General features: G+C 38.9%; 1 protein-coding gene and 1 long non-coding RNA gene across 14 annotated transcripts in view; one reads left to right on the forward strand and one right to left on the reverse strand.

Moving 5' to 3' along the window:
• The window catches only part of LOC105394379 (probable nuclear hormone receptor HR3), a 98,788-nt gene that overhangs the window by 76,155 nt on the left and 1,961 nt on the right, over positions 1 to 20,672 (forward strand). For 8 of the 12 annotated variants that reach the window (XM_011566323.3, XM_011566331.3, XM_011566309.3 and 5 more), the window contains 10 exons: positions 3,990 to 4,103; positions 5,392 to 5,505; positions 10,823 to 10,982; positions 12,697 to 12,884; positions 13,336 to 13,851; positions 17,310 to 17,424; positions 18,760 to 18,914; positions 19,283 to 19,391; positions 19,748 to 19,866; positions 20,208 to 20,358. In XM_011566323.3, coding sequence (XP_011564625.1) covers positions 3,990 to 4,103; positions 5,392 to 5,505; positions 10,823 to 10,982; positions 12,697 to 12,884; positions 13,336 to 13,851; positions 17,310 to 17,424; positions 18,760 to 18,914; positions 19,283 to 19,391; positions 19,748 to 19,866; positions 20,208 to 20,358 — 1,741 coding nt within the window. The remainder of the gene's footprint in view (positions 1 to 3,989; positions 4,104 to 5,391; positions 5,506 to 10,822; positions 10,983 to 12,696; positions 12,885 to 13,335; positions 13,852 to 17,309; positions 17,425 to 18,759; positions 18,915 to 19,282; positions 19,392 to 19,747; positions 19,867 to 20,207; positions 20,359 to 20,672) is intronic. The other 4 variants (XM_048628023.1, XM_011566339.3, XM_038111301.2 and 1 more) reach the window with 1 other exon arrangement.
• LOC105394373 lies at positions 13,922 to 16,786 on the reverse strand. 2 transcript variants are annotated; one of them, XR_961065.3, is made up of 3 exons: positions 16,604 to 16,786; positions 14,363 to 14,521; positions 13,922 to 14,147 (listed from the first exon to the last, which is right to left on the reverse strand). It is a non-coding gene; the product is annotated as an uncharacterized LOC105394373 (long non-coding RNA). The 2 variants fall into 2 exon arrangements; XR_005254119.2 differs by lacking the exon at positions 16,604 to 16,786 and adding an exon at positions 15,067 to 15,224.

Genomic DNA, 20,672 nt, shown 5'->3' on the forward strand with positions numbered 1-20,672 from the left:
CTGTACTTTTTTCTTCTTTTTTTCTAACGGTTCTTTTTGTCGTGAGGCCGAGTTCAACCGTAGTCTATGGTAATTCGGGAGGCGTTTCTTGTTTTTTTTTACTCCAATGTTTTATTCAAGTATGCGAGGTATTTTGGGAGATGAGTCGTCCGTTGTTTTTTTGGTCTGCTAAGTGGGTGGTATTGTTCTATTGCCGTGTTGATAGTAATTTTATTCAGATACGTTTTTTTATCTACCTATTACTTGCTTGTTTACTTACTTAATTCTAATAGAATGATGACAATTATGTTCTAGTGCTTTGGGACTGAACCTAACTGAATTTAAACCTCTTAATTATTTTTATCATTACATTATCATACATACAGCTATAGACGCTTATTCATTTCTTGAAATTATTGATGGTTTGTAAGTTTGACACAATACAAAAGTGTAGAACTTTATAGCGCAAAGCTGACCATACATATCATACCACATGAAACCCTTTGGCCGTTACCATCAAAGCTTAGAGACATGCTAACGCTGTGAACTTGTGAAGAGACTGTCATGTCTAAGATCTTATTGATCTGCCAAATTTAGTTCTTAACACCTGTTAACCATGATAGATAGATAGATGGAATACACTTAATTTGTACACCAACAAAGAATAATAAGATTAAGAAATTGCAACTTAATTAGGGTACAAAAGGCGGTCTATCACTAAAAGCGATCTCTGCCAGACAACCTTTGGATGTACAAACCATGGTTTATTTTTTAAAGTTCGCACAGCACAACTAATTACGTAATAGTTAGTTTGACAAGTGAACCAAAAAACTCTTATTTTTCGTCTACAACTCCGATAGTCACCCATGATTTATATCATCACTTCTGCTCTCTATAAATAAAGCTGGTTACAAAATCGCAAGCTATAGCTCAGTTTTATCTCACTTGGCTCCGATCAGCTGTTTGCGGGGTCGTTGGCCCGAAGTGCCCGGGGGTCACTCTATGTCACGGAAAACGAATTTGTGTAGCGCTGCTGTGCGAGCCACGACTCTATCTCGTTGTATTGAACGTGACGATGGCACGGTAGGTCTCGTTCTTTCGTTTTTTTGTTAGATAGATTAACCCTCCAGTATGGGAGTTGCTTCGCCAGACTGGCTGACAGCGTCGTGTGTAGGTCTAGTGAATAGTATTGAAAAGATTGAGGACTTCGTATTTAGTCTGCTATAGTGGTTTTTCATAAATTACGATAGCGACTAAACCAATTTTGATAAATAAGAAAAAAACGTACGATGTTACAAGCAAAATAATAACCACGTAACACGGGTGTTTACAACGGAATTTAACATATTATGTCTACAATTGATGACAAAATATAAGGCCCAAGGCCGAATTATCAATTTACTTTATTTTATAGAAAGCTAGCCCTGTAGCACAGTGCGCTAATAAGACGTGACAAAAGTTCTCCGTCGCGCTCACTCTGGAGGCTGCGCGATGTAAGTGAGGGCGATGCAAAACTTCTGTCACGTCTTATTAGCGCACTGTGCTACAGGGCCTAGTGATACATTTTCTTCAAGAAAGTTTTCTTTACGATTACGATTACATAAAAATAAATCTAGCTGAACTCAGCTAGATTTATTTTTATGTAATCGTAGGGATAGTTAGTTACTTTACGTTACGTTACGATGCAGTTGGGTTATCTAACTAAACATGGTTTCAACATTGCGGAATAATATAAATTATTTTCTAAAAAATAAAGTAATTTGTGCAGCAACGCACCTCTGCCTACCCCGTAAGTGAGTACATTAGTACAAGGCGTGAGTGCGTGTGTTGTGTGTGTGTGTTTTTGCAATCATTCTTTTCTATTTACTAAGCTATAGACCGTTAAAACCCATACTTATGAAAACCAGTAGGTATGCTGAAAAACAGGAAGTTTCAGTATAGTATAAATTATTTACAGTAAGCCGAAACCGTTAGTACTTTATTAATAGTAAAACGAAAATGCAATTCAGATTTTCATGAAATATCAATAATATATCCTTTCCTTCAGAGAAAACCCTTACCCTGAATCACATTTAGGTACTTACAACCTACAACTAAAACTATACTATAATATACTATATATATAGTGCCCATTCAAACCCTAATAGGTTTAAGAGCACTGTATGTATTATTAAGAAATATTATAAATAAATGAACAATAAACAATAAAACAACAAACAATAAACTAGGTATACTCCAGTTCACCAAAAATCCTTCATACAGCCTTAAAAAACCTACCCGTTACATAATTCCATACGTTGGTCAGACTACAGTTTACGGTAACTCTAGCTTAACAAAAAACGAACGATCGAGATAGAGACGTGGCTACCGCAGCAACAATCAGAGTCTTATTTTTCGAAATGAAAACAAAATGTTGTTCAATCGACGTAAAATTTTACAATTATATTCCTCTACCACCATTTCACAAAGGCTCTGTCACTATGGAGAAGAAATGGCGAAGGAAACAAAATTCTAGTAGTCTAGAATGACCCCCAGTCGACGACCGTTGCCGGCCTTGCCCGGGTGAATGACCTCGGGTCTTACCAAAAATGGCCGCTTGTCATTTTGAATTTGGAATGCCAAGTCTATGGGTGGCGCTTCGCAGGCTTTGCTGTAACCCAGTGCGGGATATTGGGAGTGTTATAAGGTTGTGTTGGTCTGTTTTTGCAGTCATGCTAGAATTCTACGCGTATACAGGGTTATTTGCAAGTAGACCTGATCCTTTCAGGAGGTGATAGAGGAAGGCATTTCCAGTCGATTATACCCTATAATGCATTATCCGAAACTTAACCATTTCTAAGATATTTAATATTTAATGATTTTTTGAATTTTTGCCTAAATTTCATGTTTAAAACCGAAAATAAAAAAAAAAACTAGCCATATTTCAATACTTTTTTTGTTTGTTTTGAATTAGTAACATCTTAATAAACTTATTAAAATAATCAAATGTGCATTATTCGACTTAAATTAGACACAATACCTCAAATAGATAAACATTTTTAAAAAATATTTAAAACCTAAATACAAATAAGTTAAATTAAAAAAGAATTTCGTATAACAATTTTTTGTGCACTTCAACTTAAAAACATTGTCAACTTATAAGCTTTCAAATGAGATATTTCAATATCAAATCGATTTAGGTATCACCAAGATATGGCCAAAACAATCAGAGAAGGCGGAGAAAACTCAACAGGGGTTTCCATACTAAAGTGAACAGGACTGAAGACCATCACACTTTTTACCTTTAAATTGCGCTAATTTTGTTAGTTTTTCTGTTGAAATATGGCTAGTTTTTTTTATTTTCGGTTATAAATATGAAATTTTGGCAAAAATTCAAAAAATCTTTAAATATTAAATATCTTAGAAATGGTTAAGTTTCGGATAATGCATTATAGGGTATAATCGACTGGAAATGCCTTTCTCTAACACCTCCTGAAAGGATCAGGTCTACTTACCAATAACCCTGTATAATTACCTAGTTTTATGTGCTCTGTTACTCATGATAGGTTTTATTAATCGTATGTCTTAAAAGCAAAACCTACAGCTGGCAAACAAACCTTTTATTTTACCAGTAGTGGTCGAAATACGGCCACCATGTGCGTACTCAGCGTAATTTTGGTACTTATGGAAATAAAGAATAACTTTGTTTTACATATCATGTTGATTTGTATTATTAATAGGTTAGTTTCTGTTTTTGTAAAAATTACTTGTATTTACAACTTTGTTAATTTTTAAGAAGTAACCTAATGCTAAGTTTAAGTTCTATCTAATAGTGGAAACTTAACTGGTCTAGGTATTAACTAAGAACTTTAATTTATGTATTATGATACAGTCTGTTTCGCTAAAATCAATAAACAATAATATTGGTTTTGAACCTGAACCAGATATATTATGTCAACCACTTACCTGACCAATGAATTCTTTCAAATTTCCTCCCACACGTTTAACACTCGTCTCTCCTCTTGTTGCAGCCCAAATCGAGATAATCCCGTGTAAAGTATGCGGCGACAAGTCCTCGGGGGTGCACTACGGCGTCATCACTTGCGAGGGCTGCAAGGGCTTCTTCCGACGCAGCCAGAGTACAGGTCGGAAATCTCATGTCTATTTCATCATTCACATCGACATCAACCTTAAAATACACTCACGGGCAATAAAACAGTTACACTTACAAAATGGCCAATTTTTTTTAAACATTTCATTTAGTATTTTATGTTTTTGGTTGGTAATATTCTGATGAGCTATTACTTAAATGTACTTAAATATTGCAGAGTCATTAAGCTACCTTTTTCCGTTAAGGAGTGATTTATGATGATTTACTCACTGGGACTTTTTCATTGCCCGTGAGTGTAGGTACGGTGGCCATACAACAATGCAATATTTGACCCTGAAAAACGTTGTATGAAGTTATGAGTTAAGTTGATGAAACGGTAGACCTTGGAGGAGGCCTATACAGAGTGTTGCAAAACTGTTAAGTATACTAAGCTATGGTGACTCGGGGGGTCAATCTAAACAACTTTTGTTCTATGAAAGACGTAACATAATTAGTTACCATAACGGGTCTAAGAACAACAATCGTTTAGAAATGACGTGTTGTGTCACTATCTTTGGGATGTGCAATTGTGCAATATGTACCTATGTACGGTGGCCTGCGCCTAAAAGTATGCAGGCGGAGTTTTTAAAATAGCAATACCTGATGATGAAGGGACCAGCTACATCTGTTATAAATCCGGGGACGTGTTGTGTGTGATGTGTGTAGCAGTGGTGTTTATGTGGATGTGCTTGAGCAGCATGTGAGCTTGAGATCGCTATTTTAAAAACTCCGCCTGCATACTTTTAGGCGCAGGCCACCGTACATACATATTGCACAATTGCACATCCCAAAGATAGTGACAAAACACGTCATTTCTAAACGATTGTTGTTCTTAGACCCGTTATGGTAACTAATTATGTTACGTCTTTCATAGCACAAAAGTTGTTTAGATTGACCCCCCGAGTCACCATAGCTTAGTATACTTAACAGTTTTGCAACACTCTGTATAGGCCTCCTCCAAGGTCTACCGTTTCATCAACTTAACTCATAACTTCATACAACGTTTTTCAGGGTCAAATATTGCATTGTTGTATTGCACCATTGTGCTTTGGGAGAAGCCTACGTCCAGCAGTGGACTGCTATAGTGATGATGATAACGAATTGATACCTATGAATCTACAAACTCCCCCCTTCCATTTCCACCCCCCATATCATAATAATATATTAATCCAGCCCGCCTGGACACCAATGAAATATGAATCTCACCTCACAACTTAACCCCCCCCCCCCCTTTCATATTCCACCCCCCAAAATCATAATATTAATGCAGCCCCCCCTTCCAGTGGTGAACTACCAGTGTCCGCGCAACAAGGCCTGCGTGGTGGACCGAGTGAACCGCAACCGATGCCAGTACTGCCGCCTGCAGAAGTGCCTGAAGCTGGGCATGAGTCGTGATGGTGAGTTTGTTGTTGACTGTACTTTTGTGGCAGCTTCGAGAGTTGGGTCTAGTTTCACCATAGTCTCTCTGTTAGATCATTGACGCCGCTGTTACATTTGTGGGTGTAATCCTAACTAATATTATAAATGCGAAAGTAACTGTGTCTGTCTGTCTGTTACTCTTTCACGCCAAAACTACTGAACGCATTTGAATGAAATTTGGTATACATATGGTCTAGACCCTGAGAAAGAACATAGGCTACTTTTTATCCCGGAATTCCCACGGGAAAACTTTTTAAGGCGAAGCGAAGCGCGCGGGAACAGCTAGTCTAAAATAAATTGACAGATGTGTCAAAAACTCAAAAGTCAACAATTAATCCCTTGTTATAATGTAACAGGGGTGTTGATGATCTAACAGAGTATGGTGAAAATATGACTAAGAAGTAGCCAGCAATTTATGAAAATAAATTGACGACCGACTGGTGTACCGTATAGTTAGTTAACCTGGCTACTATTCCGAAGGTCCTCGATTCCCAGCCGGGCAGATATTTGTTAAAGTCAGACAATGCTAACTTTGGAACGGGCAAAAGATGGTGTTTTTATTTTCCTTTAACTTAATAAATGAAGAAGAAGTCGAACCTGCCATGTCAATATTACAAATAATAATTATAATTGTTGCTATAACGATCTTTTTCTGTTACAAAGTTAGCTTTGCCGGACTCTAGCGTAATTTCCTACTGCGCAATCAAAGTTTTGTGGTTATTTCACGCAACATGGCGGCAAAAACTAAATAGTGTAGACGTGATCGATAAACAGATCGATACAACTATTAAATATTATATAAATTTCTGTATGACACCGTATCTTTATAACGATTACGACGAATAGACAGTCCTTAGATTAACAATTATTCGAACAAGATGGTGTGTATATGCACTCACGACACACGACTGTAATCCTATTGCAGTGATGCAACAGGGCGTCGGCTGTGAAAATGCAAAGTTTCTACAGGGTGTTGCAAAAAGGTTATAGGTACTAAGCCGAAAGGAGGAGACTCAGGGTGTCATTCTGAACAACTTTTGTTCGAGTTTTGGAAATTTACGAAAAAAATATTCGTTCTCCATAGTAAAAAGTTACGTGACCAATAAAGTTTCTATGGAAAAGGAATTTCTATAGGAACAAAAGTTGTTCAGAATGGCCCCCTGGGTCACCCCCTTTCGGCTTAGTATACCCTTTTTGCAACACTAAGGTATAAACCTTGTTGTATAAACCTTTAATTTTAGTTATTAAAGGTTTATAATTTAAAATCGGACAGCACGTTAAGCCGTGGGTCCCGGTTGCTGCTACGGCAGCAGTCGTTAAGCCTAGTCAGAGGCCTTCGGGCGGCTTGAAAACATCTGACAGTCGGGTTGCCCACTTACCCGACAACTTCAGTGCATTGTACTCAATCAAAAACGGCGATACGGCTCGCGACCTATCACGTGAGTACAATGTACAGCGAAAAGCGGGTGACTCTTGCGAGTCACCTCTGGCTACCCCTTCGGGGATTACAGTCGTGAGCATATGCTATGCTATATGCTATAATTTAAAAAGTTATAACTTTCTCCACAACACAAGGTTAACTGGAAGATAATGCTTTTAGTATTAAGTTCGCTTATGTACAAATTCAATTACCTATGTATACAATGTGTAGTACAATAAACAATTTAATTTTAAAAGTTAAAAAAAGGACAAAAGTTTTAAAAAAGTTTTATAACTTTAGAAAAAAGGGCGTCGTGCATTTTTAAATTAATAAACGGAAACATTTACGTTGTTGCTACGTCAAGTTGCAGCATAACAATGTTATCAGTTACGCTGATAAGCGGTCAGTGACCTCACCTCGCTTCCTCATACCTATCGTTGACACGTGGTCTTTGATAAACATCTTTATTTACATGTTAATTTGATTGCATTTCCTTTGATTTTGTTGCTTAGGACTGTAGGTAGATAAAAAAATTGGTTGCACCATCAAATAACAAGTCAAAAAGGCGGTCTTATGGCTAAGATGTTTTTTTATGAAGCCTCACATGTAGAAATTTCAATCGTTAGCAGTGCCAAAATAAAAATTCGGAATAAATACCGTATAAAATATGCTTCCAATCAAAGTAACACCTTAGTACAAAAGTCGTAAAGTGCATTTTAAGATACTAGGTATAGAATGTAAGGCAAGACGCATAGTGCGCGCCAGAGCGCAAAATGTACGCGTCATAGCATATTGTGCAACGCAACGTAACAAATAGGGATGTAACGGTGTGAAAATATGATAAGAATTGTCGATGTCGATAAAAAGTCATATTTATTGTTTGAGTCGCTAAACATCGAAATCATGTACCTACTTAAATCCATTCTACTTTAGGGCAAAAGCCAAATTTAAATAATAATTAGTAATAAATGTGATTGAAATTTCCGGAACCGTTGTTAAACCTACTGAATAAAAAATCCATGAAAATTAAAAGGTTCATTTGTAAGGCTGTCTAAACTATTTCGATAATAAATAATTTCTAAGATAAGAAAACATTACTCTTACTTCCCACATAGCTGACTGGGCCAATGATCGAGAAGTAGGTTAGCTAAAAAGTGTACTGTTAGATAAGTAGGTACCTTATTAATCAAATACTTTTCCTTTGAGGCACTTTTCAACAACTTATTTAAATTAATCAAGTATTTTTCAAGTCAAACACGAAAATCCATGCGATTTGTCAAATTGAAAAGCCCATTAACTATCTGACACATTGAACATAAACAAACGTTTAATATACTGCGTGTAACCCAGATTTCAGTTGGAATCTCAAAATAATTTATGAGATATTTCATGAAGATTGAACAAACACTGAATGCAAGCGACATGGCCTATATGTTTAAAACTTATTAATATATTTTTGCCATATAGCATTTTTTATTGATTCTCGGCAAAGAAGCTTTCAAATAAGTATGGAAGTGACATGTTTTCTAGTAAAAACTATAAATTATCACAAACAAAATGCAAATACAAGATTTGCTACTGCACAAAAGATAGACACACAAATATTATTGTACAAATTAATAGCGCTCTGCATTACCTGTATTATGGTGTATTTTTTGCATCGATGTCGATAAAAATATTAGATATTATTAACATCTCTGATTATTGTGAAATAATGTTATTGACTAACATGGTAAGGTACTAATAACCTACCTATGTAAGTGTTTATTCTTCTGTTAGGGTTCAGTCGATGAGACTTTGATGGTCTATTTGGTCACTTATTTTTAGCGTGTCGTCGGTGACAAAGACTAGAGCTATATAACTTAGGGTTTGTCACCGTACGGAGATAGAATAGAATAGAATACTACTTTATTGACTTAAAAACAATTTACAATATAACGCAATAGTCGGCCTTATCGCTAAAAGCGATCTCTTGTTAGTCACGAAATGATTCACCAGTCAGATTAGCGTCAGTCGCTGACTGCTCAGGGTGCACCAGATGCTTATAAGGAACAGATGATAAGTATACGACCGAATGGCGTAGTGGTTAGTGACCTGACTACTGAGCCGATGGTCCCGGGTTCGATTCCCGGCTGGGGCAGATATTTGTTTAAAGACAGATATTTGTACTCGGGTCTTGGGTGTTGATATTTATATTTAGTATCTATCTATCTATGTATTTGTGTAGATATATCAGCTGTCCGACACCCATAACACAGGTTCTGCCTAGCTTGGGGTCGGATGGCCGTGTGTGAGATGTCCCCACATATTTATTTATTTATACGTCACTCGAAGAAGACGAATCCTTAGCTAACGTGCATCTTAAACTTAGTGACTATCAGATCTATAAAACGCAAATTTTCTGTTTAAAATAAGGTACTGATTTAAATGAAAGTTACTTAGTTTATCTACGCACAGTTTGACGGGAAGTCATAAGTTTTAATACGTTGACCCAGTTCGGCTGTTCACGTTAATACTTACGTTAGTTTTCAAAGAGTAAACGTTAAATATTATGAACGGTGGTCATTTGTTTTCTGTGTTCATCGCAATTCCTGGTATTCTAGCATTGACATATACATTACTGATTCTAGATGTAGGTTAGGTACATAGTATTTAGTAGGTAGGTAGGAAAATATATCATGCTTACTAGCTAAAATAATGTTTATTAATTATTTATACTTAGTTACTTACTTAAGTAAGTCTGTAGGTTTTATCAACTCAGCACATTAGTACCAAAGTACCTATCTACTATTTAGATCTGGAGCCTGAAAAAAATCCTTAATCCTACTTCCTACTAATATTATAAATGCGAAAGTTTGTGAGTATGTGTATGTATGTGTGTATGTTTGTTACTTCTTCACATCAAAACGGCTGAACCGATTGTAACGAAATTTGGTATGGAGTTAGCTGAGACCCTGGATTAACACATAGGCTACTTTTTATCTCGGTATTCCCACGGGAAAACATTTTAAGGCGAAGCGAAGCTTGCGGGAACAGCAAGTTAAATGCAGTTAAGCTCAGTAGGATTCTTCAGTTCTGAATGGATAATTAAAATAAATAACTTCTAACCGGAAAACAATGCTAGAGTTTGTCCTAAAACAAATTTAACTGGACCAATGAACCAGACTGTTTTAAATCACAAAAATAACCAGCTTACATGACCTTCCATGTCCCCACATCTGCATACTCAAGACGTACCAAGTTATAGCAGCCATGACTAGTTGAATAGTTCACTGACCCCCCAACAAAGAACTCTTGGTAGTGCCGAAAATTTACAGCAAAGATTACGCGACCGCGTTAAAAAGTGCGTCGGCGACGTGTGGAATTAAGGCGTGTCGTCCCACCGCACGCGGCCGGGTTGCTCTCAACGGTATCCATAGCATTACGTCGGTATACGTCACCTATCTACGTAGCTCGTCAGAGGTTATTGTTCTACTAGGCAGTGTGCCAATGAACGCTCGCCTCGGCACGCACACAGCGACAGGAACACGCACACATACACACTAAGCTATACTCTCGCACGCACACTAGCAAAGCTACGCACACAGGCGCATAAAACACACATGGGAATCCGATGTATTGGTGGATTGGGTAAGCGATGCGACGAGCTAGGTGTCATTGAGAATGTACTAATTGCATTGTAAAGAGATGCTTTACCGATTTTTTTGTTGCCGCCACGTTGCCGTGTGAATCGAACGTTACCGCGATGGGAATATCGTGATTTTGTGTTGCATCACTGAAATTTCCCGCGCTCGCAGCGCCAATTTTCCGCAGCGGTGGGTAGCGGAACTTTTATAAAAATCTTTGGATTTAATCTTTTTTTTTGTTAATTTCAGCTGTAAAATTCGGCCGCATGTCGAAGAAACAGCGTGAGAAGGTGGAGGAGGAGGTGAAGTATCATCAGGCGCAGATTCGAGCCCAAACCGATGCTGTCCCGGATTCGGTGTTCGACGCCCAATGCCAGACGCCAAGCTCCAGCGATCAGTATCATTACAAGTAAGATATAAATATTATCATAATTACTATTCATTTTTGCAACTAGGCTGGTCTTAAACGGTATATAAACCTTGTAGGTACTAAAGCAGCATAGTATGAAATGCTAAGAAACCGTTTCAAAAAAGTATGGTAACGACATCTATTGTAGAGTAGTAAAACTAATTATGTAATTTTTACACAAGTTATTTCGGGAACGTGAAAAATTCAGTATATTGTACGTATACATTCTTGTCCTTGTAAAGTAATACTTTACATCTATACAACTATAGTATAGTTAAAATACGGTAGTAAACAATTTATAATAAGAGACCATAAAACATTAGTCAAGCGACAAGAATTGCTATTAAAATGCCAATAAATCCGTTTGCTTCATTCTAAAACAATTGAGAATCGACACAAACAACCGTTTCATTTCCACAGTCGTCCATTAGCTTGCAAACCGTTCGTTTCCCGTAATTCTTTGCTTGTAGCGTTCCTAGCCTGTGGCGCTATGTGCGTTCTTTCCAAAGACTCTAGGCCATAAAGTCTGTTGCTAACTTCTTTGGTGGTAAAGTCTATCTATCTGTGTCAACGGTGCATCAAGTTGTCATTAGTCTAACGGGAAATAGAGACTTCGTGACATGCCACAAATGATTGTAACGGTACACGTAATACCGCCATCTAGCGACGGGTAGCGGTACCGCGCAGTGATTAAAGTTTTTATTAATGTTTGCAGTTTTTGCTCGTGATATGGGCGGCGCTGCAATTTATTATGAAGTGATAAATTATGGAATTATTAATAAAATAACATTAGGTAGTTTCATTAATTTTGTTGGAGGGCTGTGATGAGTCTTTAATAAAGTCTGATAAAGTATGGATAAAGTCAATGTTCTTTCCTTTTTGGTAGTTTTTGTTGACAAAGACTAGAATATTATAACTTTGATGTTTGATGATGATGATGATGTTTTTGATGATTTGCGTAGGGGCCCTATGGGGACTTTCCCGGGATTGAACCCAGCATACATATAGGGAGGGAACAAAACGTTCAAGGCGTGGATTATATATACCATGGTTTACGGAATAGGCCTAACAAGCTCTACTAGATAACATATTAGGTACTTAGCCAGATATGGTCGGCCTTGTAAGAACTGTGTTGAGTCTGATACGTTCTAGAAAGGTTCTAGTAGACCTTATTCCTAGTAGGTAGTCTCTTTTCCGCGTGTAGGCTAGTAAGTATACTTACTTGTAGTGCTGTCTTCTAATTATATCAACTCGTTACCGATCATAATTCCAATGCTCCTACCTAACTATATTTTTCTCTAACCTTATTTAACAGAAGAAGACAGGCGACTAGTTAAATAAATTTTACTTTAAAAGTCCACCTAACATTGAGTTCATAAAAAAAAACTACCAATGACATTGACTTATACATGGTGTTGCAAAAAGGGTTATTGTATCCTCAGGCAGGCCCTAAAATCTCATATATCTGTCACAATTATTTCAAATTGGGGCCAGCGCGGCTGACATTTTCTTTAGGCTGCAATTTTCTGACGGGCGCATCCTTCCTTATGAAATCATTGACCAAAGATTAATAATGCCTGTTCTCCTCCGCTGCGTTTGCCTGTTCATGGTCTCCGCTCGATAACTCGTCTACCTTAACGGTTATCGGTTCTTCGGCAGATATGAACAATAAGCCAACATACCAATGGTTAATAATCATTCTATCTCTTTCCAGCTACTCCAACTACGCGTCACCGTTCACCTACAACAACGCAGGCCCGACCCTCCCCTCCGCCATGGGGGGCATGACTCAGCAGAACGCTCAGCAGACGTACGACGTGTCTGCCGACTTCGTGGTGGACTCCACCACGGCTTACGAGCCTAAACCGACCGGGTTTCTGGATAACAACTTCATTGGCCACGGTAAGAGAGGAATGACAACCGACTGATGACAACGATGTTGTGACTTATAGTCACAACTTCTCGTTGCAAGGCATCGTTATCGATGGCTCGCGATTCATGATAAAACGTCGTGTGATTGGTACAACTTGTTTACGAGTTTAACGTCGATAAAGATGCTGTGCAACCCGGTGACTGAGGATAGATGGCTGAAATTTGACGAATAGGTGAATTGTGGAAGGTGATGAAAGAAAACCTTTGTATAATCTTAACATACTTAAACACGATTATAGGGGTAGGAAAAGGCAACAAAAACGAATTGGTACCTTATAACAGTCAAGGTTTTATAAGGCTAGGTCTTCAAAGCATTTCTCAATCGTCTGTAGGTACCAGTAAAATCGCATTGTTCATCGTCTTCCACTAACAACTCCTAGGTTTTGCAGCACTAACCCAACTAACACCATATCCCTCCTAGATGAGCAACCGAAAGGCCAGACCCCCGTGGTCCGATCCACCGGGTCCACTTCGACTTCTACCAACACCACGACTACTCTCCGACAAACCACCGCCACCGAAGTACCCCGACGAATCCAGGAATTCGACCGCTATGAAGAGCGAATACAGTCACCACCAACTATATCCAGTGGCGTCATCAGCATCAAGCAGGAGATCAAACCCGAGACCTCAATGGGGGTAGACAATCTAGTAGCCAGCTACGTCGACTCGACAACCTTCCTGCACAGTCCGTCGAACATCCAGCACAGCCCTATGGATATACATACGTCAGTGCTCGTCAGTGGTCAGAGTTCAGTGTCTCTGACGAGCGAGGAGTTGAGTCCTGATGACCTGACGTCTAGCAGCGGCCACAGCCGGTTCGACCCACTCAACATGAACTGCTCTGGGATGGGCATGGTCAACCCTAATGCCGTCTCCACGCGGCGCCACCAGGGGTCGTCCTGCCACAGTGGCTCCAGTAGCGACGACATGCCCTGTGAGTCTCCTGACACCTAGCTTCGTTTTTAGTTCTGTCTTGTCCCGTTGTAGCGTAGTAAAACAGCCAGTTGCTTTGCTCTTCTTTTTAATCAGTATAAATAAAGATTGTAGAAACAAAATAGTTAAAAACACAGGCAGCACAAGGAATTTCGTAACCAAATCGGTCACTCACAATTTGCGTATGAAGCCGGGACGTCTTTTGGAGCCATCGGTGCCGTAGAACTCAATCTCATTCTCGGCACAGGTTCTGTGCTTCACAGTGGAGAACTGGACTGTAGTGGTGCCGCCGAAGCCCTGAAACAACCAGGCAATTTAAAAAATACAATGATTGATGATTTAAAAAATCACTTAAAAGATTCGAAGTAGCTTTTACAACCTCCAGGCTTGCTGCTCCAATTCACGCGGGACCTAGACAGGCTGAGCTAAAATTATGGAGATTTGTACAAAGGTTCCACTCGTGAATGCCACAGGAGATAGAATATAGTATTTGGAAAAGATGGTAGACTTACGAAGGTAATGGCTGGTTTAGCCTGCAGATTCTTCGACAGAGAGGTCAGAGTCGCTGTAGTCGTGTGCCTTCTTGTCGCATCTTGGCTTGCGGCCCGGCATCTGCACCACGAGTAACGGGATAGGGAACGGCAGTGTCAGGCAGCATGATAGTAGGCAGGCTGAAACAAATGAAATATTTTTACCGTATTGAAGACTAATAATACTAGAATGGAGTACTAGGGTCTGTCACCCCGGTGAAAGGATCAGCCAGTCAGAATAGAGTCAGTCTAAAAGACCTACAAACAAAAAAAACTGTAGTAGTAACTGATGGCTATGTCAGCAGCTTCATAAGTTATTCTTCTAGGTATAAAATAACTCTGTTGTAGAATCCGATTGATTGAATCCAAATAGTTGAGCGATAGAAGCGGTTGAGTCTCTATATTAGAAATTAGAAGACACTGATAACAAAAACATAAGATGGCGTTTATTCCAAGTAGAGTGTTCAGATCAGCTGAGTATCCAACTTTGTCACGGTGTTTTTTAATAGAGAGAATCTGTAAAATATCAAAGATCTGCCTCAAAATCTGTAAGGAACCGGCAGACCCGAAACACAAAATGAAAAATCTAAACCTCAAACGCCCGATGAAGTCGACACACCAATCACTAACAATCCGGAAATATTTCACCTTCGCACTATTGATATTGTAATAAACATTAAACTTACGCCAGCAACAGGCCAAAACACCGAGGCCTACGACCGTTAAAGGTGCAAAAATTTGTATCATTTTGTTTCAAATATTCATCATTTTTTTGCAAGACACGTCTTGTTTAAAATTTGAGTGCTGTCACATCGTCAAATTATTTTTCTGTTTGTCGCCTAGCAGTTGTCAAGTCTACTTGTCTATGGAGAGGATGCAAACTTCTTCCTCTGACTACTTTTTGACAGCCAGAACAAAGAGGTCAAAGAATATAAAAAGTTTGGCGCGAATAAGTTTGGAATACCAGAGAATAATAATCAGTGGTAATTCTGAGTTTTGCTAAATATATAATACCATTTTTTTTTAAAAGACATAGTAAAACATAACTAAATATTATACAAATAGCCCGCCCCAGGACGCATCCGACCCAAAGGTTCCCATCACGCTGGAAGCATGCTGCACTGCGAGGGAGATCCTCTGCATCAAGTACGCCCCAGAGCGATTGTCATGGCCTCGATCCCTATTCTATTCTATTCTATTCTCTGTGGGGGTGTCAGTACCTGCACCTGGCTCTCTCGAATGGAACCTTTGTGCATATCCCCAAGGTCTAAACTGCCTTCCTAAGCTTGGACCATTTCCCACCACGCTGGTCCACTGCGGGTTGGTGGGTTCACATATCTAGATGTGCTAAATCTAGATATGCAGGTTTCCTCACGATGTTTTTCCTTCACCGTAAGAGCGATGGTATACATTGTACTTAAATTCAGAAAAGAACTCATTGGTACATGTCAGCGCCGGGATTCGAACCCGCATCTCTGGCGTGAGAAGCGGGCGCTTACCCGACTGAGCTACCACCGCTCGATCCCTAAGACGACGCCCTAATTTTTTTAATTCACAAAAATGTTTTCATAATATGTTAAAAAATATTTAGAAATCGATTAGGAAATATTTATAACATTCCAAAGGAAGTTACTGAACCAAAACAAAAATGTGAAATATCTACATAAATATTTGGATTAAATACATTGGAGTACATTTTACAAACAGTAATATCAGAAGGGTAGTCAAAGATCTAGAGATAAATTTCCTTCATAACTTGGAATCGACACTACCAAGACTAAATAAAGAAAAATGCACCTCCTACCAAATCAGATAGTTGTCTGGCTGCATCAGAAAACCCTGTAAACTCAATCCAAAAGACCATACTAGAATACCAACCGTACTGTAGCCACTTGGCAGCTTAAGTTATGTTTTCTCTTTACGGCGCCGCTCCACTACTGTGAAAAGTAAATTTAATAATATGACGGCACTCTTGGCTGCAGTTATATTGATGACATCATTCGACTACATGATACCTCATCAGATAACTTCAATAAACTACATCATAATTGATAGTGGCTCTACGATGGCTAGTTTTGTCGGTTACGTTGAAAATAAACTTGAGAAATTGAGAATTCTGTAGGAGTTTTTCAAATTATTCTGTACCTACTTATTATACAGTTACTTATACAGATTCTGACGTTTGTGTTTGCTGTTAAAGAAGGCTAGGCAACTGGTACTTACGCCAACTTGCGATACATCCTAGAGCTCCGGCAATTATCATAGCACCAACGGACATACACAACATGTTGAATGCTCATATTTTTTTGGCGGCACTTGAAATTTTTACAGTCGCATTATTTATTTTGTGTGTTCAATTTTAACAGCGGATGACACTTCACAGTTTTTCACTTCGCTTGTGTCACGAATGACTGATGATTTCGTTTAGTTTTTTAGTGGCCAATATTTTTTATTCCTTCTTCTGATGTTTGTTATCCATAACGCAAATGTATTTTTTTTATTTGTCCTGGAATTTTTCCGTTTTCAGCCTTATTTATTTCAGCAGGTTGTTATTTTTTCAGTTGCAATATAGTTTTGTTTTATAGCGTATTTTTGATGCTTTATAATATTTAGAATGTACGAGCTATGAAGTGATTCTTATAAGTAGTTATTTAGACTTTAATACCAATCATGTAGTTATAAGTATTTTATTTTAGTTGATATTATTATTAGATTTCTAGCTGATGGATGACGATGTGTTTGAATTTATTCTAATATACTAGTTAATGTGTCCTAAAATTCTCATGTGTAAAAAAAAATAATAATATTATTATTATCCATATCCATTATTTAATAGTCCCTCCACAAAATTTGCAAACCTCCAATACCTCTCTTTTGTTGCCAAAATTTCAAAAATTGTCTTAAGCTAATTCTAGCCTTACCTCCACAGCCGAAGGTGACATCAGCAAGGTTCTGGTGAAGAGCCTGGCCGAGGCCCACGCCAACACAAACCCGAAGCTCGAGTACATTCACGAGATGTTCAGGAAACCACCAGATGTGTCCAAGTGAGTACAAATGAGTCAGGAAGTTAGTAAAATATCCAACTTTTTAAAGGTGTAAATCCTTCTTCCAAGGATTGTCTTTAAACGCCTCTTTTAATGTTAGCCTCCTCTGTGGTCACCGAAGAGTTCGCATTTGTGGTTTTGTATGGAAGTTGTTATTCGAAGGGCTTTCAATTCCTTCTTCCAATATTACCATATCCTGCATTCAAACCGGAAGTGAAGAGGAGATCACCTCTTTAATGACTTCCAGAAACTTTTAATCCTTTCTAGTTCTAAATCAATCATCATCACCTGTCTACTGGCTGTCCACGATACAGGCCTAGCCTAGTGCGGTAGCCCTTTTATATCGCCACCTTTGAATTTTTACCAAACACTGTATATTGACTTATATTTTTTGTAACTTTAATAATCTTTACTATCAATAAATATTTTTTCATTTTCATTTTTCATTTCATCATTACAAAATCAGCATCTTTCTGCCATCTTCATCAATTCCCTGCCTTACCCTAAAATTTAGTTGCACGTATTAGTTATGTTAATTTTGTATTGACCTTTATTTTTGTTACATGATCATTATTCATCTATCACCTTAGATTTCGGGGGCCTAAGCCCTCGGTTACAGCAACTTCCCTCTCTCAAGACTCGGACAAGCAAGGACTTTCCATTTCGTAATATTTAATCATCGTTCTATATCCCCTCGTAATATGTGTTACATTCAATAAAGTTTTTTTTACCTTGTTAAGTAGCTCTAGTAGTAGCTTTGTTTGAGATCAGCGTTACATGGAACACGGTCTAGTTTATAACCATAGCCATCATCACAAGACAATTTAAAACCATATAATACTAAGTACTCAGAATACTTTGTCCTCAGCCTAAATAGCCTTAATATGTACTTCATTATCATCCTTTAGTTGTGTCGCCATCTTTAAAATCACCAAAGCATCATTACTACGGCAGTAACTTATTCAACCCATAATTTCACCAATAGACATTCGAAAACACCATAGATACCATTCACTTATTCACAAGACCAATGTTTTCTACGTCTGTTTTAAATACAATTTCTTGTTACCATGATTTTAGATTGTTATTGACTTCTACGCTCTCTAAAAGTGGATACTGACCAACGTTACGGACTGTAATATAACATTCCCAGCGAGCATGTCACGCAACGCTGTGTTCTAAATTCGGCTGGTTGCTCGCTGGTTTCCCCGTAACACTACGCACTGACTGCACGAATGCTTGCTGTGTAACATGTTACATTACACCTCGTAACGTTGGTCAGTACCCACCTTAACAGTATCAGTATGTCACGCTAATCTCGACCCTCTTCCGCAGGCTTCTCAGCTACACGTCCATGTCGTACGAGGAGACCTGGCTCGACTGCGCGGACAAGCTCACCAGCATGATCCAGAACATCATCGAGTTTGCCAAACTCATCCCCGGCTTCATGAAGCTCAGCCAGGACGACCAGATCTTGCTGCTTAAGTCTGGTGAGTTCATTTTTGATACTTTTCTAAATAATAAATAAATATCTCACACACGGCCTTTGGCCCCAAATTAAGCAGAACCTATGATATGGGTGTCGGACAGCTGATATATCACAATACATAGATAGATACGTATTAAATAGATAAACGACAACCAGACACAAGGCAAACACAAATGCTCATTACACAAATGTTTCTCCTGGGCGGGATTTGAATCCCCGGCTCCAACCTCAAGCTTCGGAAGCAGCTACCGTCTTATCTACTACGGTGCCATCAAATGAAGAACTCTACCTTTTGTTTTTACTTCTTCATCGTACCTCACCAACAGCTGTTCTTGAGCAGATAACTTATGAATGCCTTTTTTTTCTCAGGTTCGTTCGAGCTGGCTATAGTGCGCATGTCCCGCCTGATCGACGTGCAGCGCGACCAGGTGCTGTACGGAGACGTGGTGCTGCCCATCAGGGAGTGCGTCAGAGCGCGGTGAGTATCTATCTCTCTCTGACTGTCTCTCCCTCCCTTCCTCTCTTTCTGTCTTCCTCTCTTCCCTTCTTCCTCCCTTTCTCTCTTCCTCTCTACTTATCTTTCCTGCTCTCTTCCTCTCTGCCTCTCTTTTTCTCTTCCTCTCTTTCCCTCTCCATATTTCCTTATTTCCCTCTTCCCCCTCCCCTCCCCATCTCTCTCTCTCTCTCCCTTTGATATTTAAAAAAACATTCTACATGGTAAACTTTGCAAATATAAGACCAGTGCAGCCTATTATGGTGGATGGTAGATATAATAAAAAAATCTCCTCACATTCCCCGAACCCTAAATAATTAATTGTATATTTTCTTCCGCAGCCACCCGAGCGACATGACGCTGGTGATGTCCATCTTCGAGGCGGCCAAGTCCATCGCGCGGCTGAAGCTCACCGAGACCGAGCTGGCGCTGTACCAGAGCCTGGTGCTGCTGTGGCCAGGTATATAATATATACACACAACACACACAAACATGTATTTGTTACGGGATATTTGATAGGTGCGGGCATTATTAGTAATGGACGGTCTGTATTCATCAATGCCCTTTTGGCAATGTGATAACAACGGCAAGATTAGTCGCTTTTCCCAGTCATTATGAAAAATGCCCAACAGCTAATCACGTAACATATCGATAAAATACATGATCTTGAATTCTTCACCAAAATTAATAAATTTTAATGCAATTTAATTGCAATGAATTACTACCCATACAAATAATTGTAAAAACCTTGTAAGTAATTGTAACCCTTTCAAATAATTGTGACAACAATTCTCCCCCCAGAGCGACACGGCGTGCGCGGCAACCACGAGATCACGTGTCTGTACAACATGTCGCTGGCTGCCATGCAGCAGGAGATCGAGGCCAACCACGCGCCCATCAAGGGGGACGTCACCGTGCTCGACACGCTCATGGCCAAGATACCTACGTTCAGGTGAGAGTGACGTCTTTGTTAGTCCGTAATCGAATCATCATCATCCGAAATCAAAAACTCGCAAGAAAAGCTCGTAGAAACAAAGCATTGAAGGCCTTTGTGCATATTAACCATTAACCATCCTGCAGATTGGATGCCTTGTCCACTATAACTATAAAAAAATACACTTCAGAAGACTTACTTTAAGCATTGTCCTCATCTGTGGCTAAGGCTTGAGCCCTACTCCTTAACCCATTGAGTGCCGATGGTACCTAATGTCACTAGGTACCACATGGTACGTACTACGCAATATTGCGTAGTCGGCATTCAATGTG

The sequence above is a fragment of the Plutella xylostella genome, chromosome 2 (assembly GCF_932276165.1).
Source record: "Plutella xylostella chromosome 2, ilPluXylo3.1, whole genome shotgun sequence".
NCBI classification, from domain to species: Eukaryota; Metazoa; Arthropoda; class Insecta; order Lepidoptera; family Plutellidae; genus Plutella; species Plutella xylostella.